This window comes from Hyalella azteca, unplaced genomic scaffold, assembly GCF_000764305.2.
Source record: "Hyalella azteca isolate HAZT.00-mixed unplaced genomic scaffold, Hazt_2.0.2 contig17807, whole genome shotgun sequence".
NCBI lineage: Eukaryota > Metazoa > Arthropoda > Malacostraca > Amphipoda > Hyalellidae > Hyalella > Hyalella azteca.
In genome coordinates, this window is record NW_025947577.1 from 54139 (window position 1) to 64996 (window position 10858).

Consider the following 10858-nt stretch of genomic DNA (forward strand, 5'->3'; position numbering starts at 1 on the left):
CCTCGCTAGCATAGAGAAGATGCATTGCCTTTGCTGAGTTAGCTTGAGTGTACTCATTAATAATTTAGCTATAGGTGATAACATGAAAAATATATCTACTATGGAATGCATTATTTTATACTAAGAATCTTATAAAATTGACAATAAAATTTCTCTTTGAATTTCTTTTTGATTGCCATTATGATTAAGATTATCATTTTATTCATGGACAATATGGACATTCTTGATAATGCCCCATCTATATATAGTTGTGTAAAAGGACCCGAAGGTAGAAAGTCGGAACTTCTAAGATAATTAAGTACACCAAGGTTAGGAGAGACAAAGATACGACTGAAGGGTGTGAGACAAGTGTATTGGTCTAGTGCTGGAGATGAACTGACAACTGACATGGAGCAAAACGGCTAAGACAAGGTTAACACAAGAATGAACTGTTTCTTAGGTGGTTTGATTCAAAAAGTCAGGCAGGATATTGCTACAGTTGAAAATGCATGGTTTATTCAGTAATTATTTTCAGCATGGGAATGAATCCTCCAAGTTCTTATCTGACTACAATTTAGGCATGCTATGTCGTGATATATTTCGCTACGAATTATCCAGCAAAACTGGACTCGCATGATGAATTAATTAGAAACTTTTATTTATCGAGGGCCTCAAACCCCAAAATTTTACCACTTTAATCTTGGCGATCTTAACCACTCGACCACTCAGAATGCAATAACATTATTGTGTCAGCGTTGAAGATTAGACTACATCATACCTATCATTGATTCTAGACGTATCTTGGCTTGCTACAGCTCCAGCCATTCACTGAGCAAATCTTCATGATATGTGCCACCACTGAAAAAATAAATTAAATTTTTTCATCGCGCATGTATGTATAAATTTGAGTAAAGGGAGTTAACTGATTAATTAAATTAATGAGGGCGATCTGAAAGTCATGCTTTCTGGATTAATTTTTTGTATTTCAAATAATACTGTTTATCAGAAAAGCTCCACGCTTTCAATTAAAATTGCAGAAGCGGAGTTTAAAATTGTTTTATGTCCGCTAATTTGTCATTCCCTAACCGCTGGCAAGAACGCTATCTCCATGACAACGGTTCGATCTTTGTTTTGATTTGAATGTGCCATCAAGAAGTAGCCTGAGTGACGCCCGTGAGTTAGGTTTCATAATCGTATTCGTAACCACACAGGCTACACACTGTACAGTGTACACAGCAAGAGCAAGTCTGAGCAAGATGATGCAAGAACTGCTCCTAGCCCTTTTGGGATGTGACGGTCCAATATTTATTTCAAGCAAATCACATTACCAGGTTTGTATTTTGTAAAAACATAACAATCACAAAATTCATTGTAAATTGAAGAAATGATTTCTTGCTCCAATCCAATTTTTTGGCAAGTTCCAAGTTGGCAATCAGCATTGAGTTAAAAATGTGCAATTGCAAGTTTTAATATTGCCAAATTTGAAATTTGGTATAAAATTTTATGACCTAATCATGCACAATAAAAAAGATGTTGATATCAAATATGTCCAGAAAAATTTTTTGGCTTTAATAATGGCAGAAATTCTATTTTTGTAGCTCAAAAAGTAGAAGGCCTAGTTATTTTCCTCAACAGATGATTTGATCCTCAGTCCACTGACTCCACTCTTCCATACCAGTCTGGCATGAAAAGTTGAATTTATTTTCTTTGTAAGCTTAGAGAGTCATGTGAAGGCAACAGAACTTACGTAACGCATACGTTTTTTTTAGAGTTTTTCATTTCTCGATGCGTCCTTAATGTGTCGGGATATACCGCGTTTACCCTATATGCCATATATAATGTTAAAAATTTTATTGATTACTTCTGTTTTATAATGAGTATTGAGTAGTAAAGAATCTGAGATGATAATGAATTTATAATTTTTTTTAATTATGTATGTGTTATGATTTTTAAAATTTAAATTACTGAATTTTATCAGGTATAGAATATACATATCTATCTTTGGGCTTTCAAGCTGTGACCAAGGCTTTCCTGCAATTTTTGGAACTGCCAGACTAGAGTACCTCTAGATACAATTTGGGAAAGTGGGCAGAATTTTCCTGAAATGGCATAAAAAAAATGACCATTTTACAGGTAATTTTCAAATTTGCAGGAGAAAATAGGCTGTTTTTCTAATTTAGCACTGGAGAAATTGTGAAAAAGCCATAGGGACAGGTGAAATTGGCCAGATTTACATAATTTTTTGTCCAATTTATATGTCAGCTGCTCAATTTTCCATACAGGCATTAGATGAATTACCTACCTTTTGTGATGCTATCTAATTGTATATAAAAGTGACGAGTGTATTGAAAATTTGTCTCATTGGGGTCACAAAATTTCTTTAAGTTGCAAAATTCCATTCCTGATTCCTATGAATCAGCCTCACACAGGTTGTTGTAGCCTCAATATTCCATTTTAGGTATAAAATTTTAAATTTGTCACATGTACTGAATGGAAAAGCTGCTGGCTTACAGTTGACACTTGATATGAAACTTTTTATACACAGACACTGTCTTTATTAATGGAATAATATGACAAAAGGCTCTAATGGATAATTGCAAAATAGTGAAAGTGGAGTGAAAAAATCTTGCCAAGTGCCAAGCCATGATTAAAGCTTACCAGTAATTTTTAGAGTGTGCAAAGGATTTTTTAGACTCATTTCATTTCTAATTGCCCAATCTACCTAGTTCAGGAAATTTTGTTCAATATTATCCTATGAAAGTAAATGCAAGCAGGGTAGGTACTGTCTCCATGAAAAAGGTGGATAAAAATCTTTCATGTTTGTTAACCTGGTTGAAGTTGCGCTAGATGACTGAATACTGTAGGTATACTAATGATCAAATACGCTAATAATTGTCAAATTCAAAATTTATTGCTGAAACATGACTTGGTCAAACACATGACTTTTATCCTTTGGAGCTGTAAGATTTTAGTCAAAAAGTAAGATTTTTTCATCTTGGCATGAGATGTTGGGAGGAGGCCTGGAGGTCTGTCATTAGGGTTCTCATAGCATCTTCTGGTCAAATCCTATGACAAAGTGGAGAATTTGGCAGAGGCCTCTAGTGAATAAGATAAAGTGCCTGTTTTAATGTAAAATTTAATCTGTTTTAATGTCCGGTGCCTAATTTCCTTGAAAAAAATGAAGAAAAACTGAACATAATTGCCCTGAATTGTTAGAAGTCACCAGTGAAATGATCATTCTTACCAGGAATTTTTGAAAATTCTACCCACAATTCCAGATTGGGTCCTATGGCCTTGCAGCAAATTATTCATACAGTCTGTGATTCACATTCTCTCAAAATGCTTATAAAAACAACATGACATTATTTTTATAATATATATATTATTGAATAAGGTGGCTAATTTTATAAAATTCTTTTCAGATCCAAAATGGAGTGTTTTCTAATTGGGAGGAGCCTCTGCTATCCCGAGTCTTGGAGTTGGCATCTCATTATTCAGAACTGCTCAGTTTCTGTAGTAAGGAGAAGACTTTATAAGATTCATGTATATTTGAATACTAGTTAGCATTATTAAAACTATTAATTATAAAAAGTGCCGTAGATGTTATTTTCTAATTTATTCGTGACAAAAAGAATTAAACTAATGCCATATATACTCATACTTTTCTGAAACCACTATATTTTAATATTTTTGTTTCTTTACCAAAAAAAACCATGCATATCAAGAAGTGATGTAAAAAATTTTGTGTTGAAAATGATTGTATGGCTTAAACTATACTCTGCTTTCTTCTGTTAAGACAGGTGCAGTCAAGGAAAGGGACGTTACGAAACTGCCCTTGCTGCTGCCATCTCTGATGCTGTTCAACCGTCAGTTCTTATTAATACATATACTTGAATTGACCATTATTCATAATTGTTCAAAGTTGATCAGCCTATTGTACTTCGGATTATTTTTCTTTTGTAGGTAAATTAGTCCTTCTAATTTCTCAACAGTAAATTTTTATGGGTACGAATGTTAGATGGATTATTTACCACATGATAAAAATATAATTAAGTATAAAACACAAATTTAATACCTATGAGCAATTCGTCTTATTCTAGGGCTGTAATTGTATTACTAAAGATATTATGTATATTATAATAATATGTTCTTTCAATGCAAGACTTTTTATTCATGAATAAATACATTAGCTTTGCAAATGTTGAAGTGGTTGTAGCAAAATTACTCTGGATTCACATGTGATTACCGCGAACGAATAAGTATTACGAGATTCTTGCTCTGGTGACATGGTTTCATTAAGTGTTTATGTATTAAGTGTTGTGTTGCAGCTACAAACGTGCCGTTGTGGAGCTGGAGCGGTCTGTCCTGAAAGACGAATCTCTGTCAGTGACGCACGTCATGACGATGCTGCAGCCACACGCTCCATTGCTGTCATTCCTCGCAGGCCTCGTCAGGGATGTGCGTTTCGTTTGACTTTGGTCTTAACTTTCTTACTCATTATTTTCATGCTCTTTGGTTTATCTCTTGAATTTTTGTATATGGGTAATACAGATAGTCTACTGAAATCTACGTGTATTTTCTGACTTATAGGGTTTCTTTTTAGATTTCTTTCAAAACAATAGATGGCAGTTTGTATATGATACAGAAGTACTATTTCTCCTATATACGAAGAGGCTGTTACAAAATTTTTGCTTGCCAAAGACTAAGGTTTTTGTACGTTGTTTGTGTTACTTTTTTTTATTAGACTTGAATTGTACAGAATTTGGAAATAGGTCGGGTGCACATTCTCCACCTTAGATCATCATTTCGAGACAACTTGCATGTCCAGGTGAAAAATTTTATCATTAACACAAATGGAATGATTAAAAATTTTTATTCGAACAAGTTTATCCTCATGCCGTATAATCTAGAATTCCAAATCATGAACTGATTGACTAAAATAGCTGTTTCTTGATCTGTAAGCATACATAGATTGACTAAAATAGCTGTTTCTTGATCTGTAAGCATACATATGCATCTCATTACAATTTTTATTTAACAATGGACAATTCTAAAAACATCGTCCAGAGTTGTGATGAATATCGAAGCAGTTGTCCAAATTTGTTACAAATTCTAGAAACAGACCGAGATGAGGTGAGCCGTTCAGAATTAAATTGGTGCATCCAAATTTACCTGAATTTACATATTTTTATGTGACATATCGAGACCAATAATTTGATACTTTATGTAAAATTTTATTCAGTGAAAGTTTTCAACATTTTTCAACTGTTCATCTATGCACCATTCAAATTTTTAGATATTAGCTCTACTTATTGGCATCTTTCAGACCGATTGAAAAATTTCAATTAGACCTTGCCCAACCGGTGCTGGATAAAAAAAATTCACCAAAACAAGAAAAAGGAAATTTAATCTATTACCTAGCTATATACCGTATATAATGTATATATGTTGGCGTGCCAAGTCTCCAGCTTGTGGCTTGTGAAGCATAGACCATTAAACTAACGAAATTTACTGTCATTTTGTTAGCAGGCAAACGTCAACTAGTCTGCCTAACTGCCTATTAATAATAAATGGTTTGTTTAACCTTACCAGTGCAGCCGGTTTATATCGTTTTGTCTCTAACCGCGATAAAATGTAAGGTTGTCTCGTTACACATAAAATATATGGTTTGTAACGCATTATAACATCTGGGATACAATTTTTATATCCCAACACACAATTATACTCCCAATTCGTAAGCTCACTGTGGTATAATTTTTCATTTTTCTCTTCACTTTATCCTGGTTCTTAGTGAGAAAATGATTTCGAGAAGCGGAGATTCAAACTACTGTCATTTATTATTTAGTAATGTAACATTCATGATCATTTCTACATAGGTGGAGGAGGGAGATGTTCATGGGTGCAAGATCCTAGAAATTGTTCATCAAGAGTGTCGCAGTGCGGTGCACGACACTGCGCTTATGAACAGGTAAGTTGTTCATCAAGAGTGTCGCAGTGCAGTGCACGACACTGCGCTTATGAACAGGTAAGTTGTTCATCAAGCGTGTCGCAGTGCAGTGCACGACACTGCGCATATGAACATGTAAGTTGAGGACAGCCGTCCGTACTTCGGTGATTCAGTTTCAATTTAAAAATTCACTCCTCTATTCAAACTTAATTCAATTCAATTTTTTATTCACTTTATTTAAAAATTCACTCGATATAAAAATCTCACTGGTTATTGGATCTGAATACCTAAAAATTTGCTAATGACTGTCAATTCATCAATAATGCAGGTGTATTATTTTTGCAGAAAGAGCATTCTCATGTATCCAGGCATTTTTGTCATGACTATAACATAGTTTTGTGTTCATTGCTCTTATTTTGTAGTCGTTCCCTTATATATTTTTCGCATTTTTTAAAGTCATTTCCTATACACCAAATGCAGATGCTCATTGTTATACGTTCTTATTGTCCTTGAAACAAAATTTAAAATTTATTATATTGTTTTCTATTGGCGTGATATATTAGCTAAGTATTAGAGGGGATTATTATTAAGTTTATTCAATTGTACAGGATAGAGCAGAGTGTACACGGCGTGCTGTACGACCAGCTGACTCACTGGCTGCTCTACGGTGCCTTGCTGGATCCTTACAAGGAGTTCTTCCTACAACCAAAAGTGAGTCACTTGAGCCTTTATAAAGTTGGTATTACTACTGCTATAATCAAATAACCTATTCGTATTTCATTGCTAACAAGCTATTTTGTATTTACCATGGCTTATATACGACCCAACTTTTTACTTAACTTGAACTTCACTAAACTGTTTGTGCACATGATTTTTAAAATGACGGTAAATTCATTAATGTAAACCCATTTGTCCTTATTCTAGAAAGCATTAATGCTTGCATTTAAGTTGAATTGCCTTTTCAAATGCTTATGGATGGTAGTCGAAATGGTAGGTACGTGATTAGGTCGATATTAATGAATTTTCAGGGGGTGAGTGTGAAAGCATATGAATAACTTTCCCGAGCTTTTACACAATGTGAATAAATATGACGAATAATTAAACGATAAAAGCTCAGGAAATAATAAAATAGAATAATGGTGTCAACGCTAATTCAGAACATCAAATTATTTTCACACCTTGCTGCGGGTCTCGAACACGCAACTCGCTGCTCTAATCTCGTTTTGCATAACTGCCCAGCCGCCTAGTAAATTTTGACCACAACTTTAGCAAGTAGCTGGAGTCTAACCCGCAACTCTGTGATCCAATTATATTACTCTGAACTGTAACCAAATGCCTAAGTAATGTACGTATGTTACTGAATTCTATTTCTTGAACTATTTAATTTTAATTACCGTCAAACGGGGTAATAACTGTCTCTTATACACATCTAGATGTGTATAAGAGACAGGNATAACTGCCGCAAACGAACTTGGATTGCAACCAAAACTGAAAAATAAGTAAATTTTACAAATATGGAGTGGCTTTAGTGATTTCAGGTTAATGTTTTCAGTCGTTTATGATTTAGGTAATTTAAACTAATAATCGCCGTAAGCGAACTTGAATCTCCACCAAACTTGAGATCTACTGCTGCGCAGTGGATGCTTTAATTCCACGTTAGTGAATTCAGTTGTTTATAATTAGGTTACGTATCATAGTGCTAGATTATACATTGAAATTAAAAAACTGTAACATGGGCTTCAGGTTTACGATCAAAGTTACCGTTGCCAAATCTCATTCTAGTTTGACTTGACTAAACGGTGCTAAATTCCTAATAAAACTCCAAAAACTGTAACATGGGCTTCAGGTTTACGATAAACGTTACCGTTGCCAAATCTGGTTCTAGTTTGACTTGACCAACAGGCAGTAGCGCTGGAGAAGGACTGCTTGCCAGCAGTGAAGAGAACTTCACGCTGCAGCTCCAGGCTCTAGCCAACGCTAAAGTTTTCTCCGTGACGCGTCTTTCTGATGTTGTTCACAGCATTCGCTCCACCGTGTCACGGGTGAGCCGCGGGGTTAAATTTTAATTTGGGATCGAATTTAAATTCAATTTTTAGATATACCTCCATTTCCCTTCTTTCCCATAACCCCAATTCCATTTTTACGATCCGGCTATCACTGCCGGGGGATTAAATTTTAATTGGGATCAAATTTGAATGTAATTTTTTAGCTATACCCCCATTTTCGTTCTTTCCCATACCGCAATTTCCCTATTTCACTTGAACCATATANCAGATGGCGCTGGATGCAGGGCTAGTGTCAGCAATAGAGCAGCTGAAGTCAGTGCTGCTGCTGGGTCGTGGTGAGCTCTACCACGCTCTCCTCACCACCGCGGCTGACACTCTCGACTTACCTGCTGCCGAAGCTGACGTCAGTAAGTTGCTCATAATCTATTAGCTTATCTCTTCATTAGTGGCTGATTAGGCTATAGGCTATATAAATTGGCTATATAAATTGTTGTTTGTGGCTGTTTAATATCATTTAATCTGATTGTTATCAATTAATTTGTATACGTAGTATAAAATTATTTGTTGTACCGTATGAGTACCTATAGTTTAATATCATTTAATCTGATTGTTATCAATTAATTTGTTATATAGGTAAGTATTTAATATAAAATTATTTGTTGTGCCGTATTAGTGCCTATAGTTTTTTTATTAACGAGAAGATAGAGTCCTTCTTCTCCCAGTAATTTTTCAAAAATATGCTGGGTCGTGGTGAGCTCTACCACGCTCTCCTCACTACCGCGGCTGACACTCTCGACTTGCCTGCTGCTGAAGCTGACGTCAGTAAGTAGCTCATAATAATCTATTAGCTTATCTCTTCATCAGCCTGCTGCCGAAGCTGACGTCAGTAAGTTGCTCATAATCTATTAGCTATTCACTCCATTAGTGGCTGATTAACTGTACATAGGTTTTATAAATTGTTGTTTGTGGCTATACTAGGCTGGCTGAGCGTAAGGGCAGGAGTCTAATATCATTTAATCCGATTCTTATCAATTAATTTGTTATATACGTACGTAATATAAAATTATTTGTTGTGCCGTATTAGTGCCTATAGTATTTTTATTAACGAGAAGATAGAGTCCTTCTTCTCCCAGTAATTTTTCAAAAATATATTAATTTTAAATATTGATCAGTGTGAAATCTGACCCTCAACAACATTTGACTGATGAATGAGTAGAACTATAATGTAAAGTTGTTAAACTATAGTGAACAATTGACGAGCCTATTTTGCATTCAAGCGTCGGATATTTCATAGTAATCATGCTTAATTGTTTTGATTGATTTGTACTATGTATATATCGAATTGAATCAGTTTTAATATTGGAGTACAAAAGAAATAATCATTTATAAAATACATGATTATTTGTGTCCTTATTTAGAGGATTTCATTCTAGTTATGTTTTGTTTCAAGATAAATACGTGTAAGGTTTTGTTTCATCCACAATTCATCTCATACGTTTTCGACGCATGACAAATTTTTATTTCTTTACGAATAGTAAACTATGAACTATTGTTGGCGATTTAATGCGTTTGTTTTATATTTACTATCAAATATTCACTTTATTTATTATGTAAATATTTACATAACATTTAAAAACATTTTCTATTTATTTCCATTTTATTATGAAAATATTTACATTATTTGTTATGTAAATATTCTCTTTATTTATTATGTAGGTACTTACAATCTGAAAAAATATTGTATATATTTCCATTATAATATATTGTAATCACCGAATATATTGGAATATATTGAAGTAAAAAAATCGGCGACAGGCCTATCCAGGCCTATTCTTCAATGCCGAAGATACTATACTACTACTACTACAGTAGGTACTACTAATAATAATATATATTTCCTATATTATATAGTTTTCCTACTACTAATATACTAATAATAATAATAATATAGGTATACTAATAATAATATATATTTCCTACTATATAGTTTTCCTACAACTACGGTATATTTATATATAGTTGTTATATAGTTTTCCAACTATAATAATAATATATAAATATATACAATGATTATTGTATATATTTCCATTGTAATAATATGGGTAATAATTTTGTATATTTATTTATCAGATTTAGGGGCCGTGGTTAAAAAATTATTTACTGTGGAATATTCACTTTATTATTATGTGGTAAATATTATCTTATTATTTAAATTTTTTTTATTTCCATTATAATAATATAGTAATAATTATTAATATATTTAACTTATCAGACGTAGGCGCCGTGGTGCTGGTGTGCGGGCAGCAGGTTCAGGTGCAGGAGGACCTGCTCGACAACTTCAGCTTCTACAGCACGCAGCAAGCCATGCACCTCCTGCCACAGGTCGTGCGTGACACGCACGACCACGCAGGCACCGGTTCGTGATCTCAGTGGCACGTACGTGACACTTGATGCCACGTACGTGACACTTGATGCCACAGACGTGGCACTTGCTGCCATGTGCGTGGCACTTGATGCCACGCACATGACACTTGATGCCACGTGCGTGATATTTGATGCCAAGAGCATGGCACTTGATGCCACGTGCGTGGCACTTGATGCCACGTGCGTGATATTTGATGCCACGTGCGTGACTCTTGATGCCACGTGCGTGGCACTTGATGCCACGTGCGTGACTCTTGATGCCACGTGCGTGGCACTTGATGCCACGTGCGTGATATTTGATGCCAAGAGCATGGCACTTGATGCCACGTGCGTGGCACTTGATGCCACGCACATGACACTTGATGCCACGTGCGTGATATTTGATGCCAAGAGCATGGCACTTGATGCCACGTGCGTGGCACTTGATGCCACGTGCGTGACTCTTGATGCCACGTGCGTGGCACTTGATGCCACGTGCGTGACTCTTGATGCCACGTGCGTG

General features: G+C 35.0%; 1 protein-coding gene across 1 annotated transcript; it reads left to right on the forward strand.

Moving 5' to 3' along the window:
• Positions 1-235: 235 nt before the first annotated feature.
• LOC108676946 (gamma-tubulin complex component 4) lies at positions 236-6637 on the forward strand (the record flags this gene model as incomplete). Its single annotated transcript, XM_018165104.2, is given in 7 exon segments — positions 236-411; positions 1191-1310; positions 3402-3495; positions 3776-3845; positions 4308-4437; positions 5856-5947; positions 6535-6637. Coding segments are annotated over 6 exon segments (564 nt in total), but the record flags the coding sequence as incomplete, so codon positions are not given.
• Between the last annotated feature and the right edge of the window lie 4221 nt (positions 6638-10858).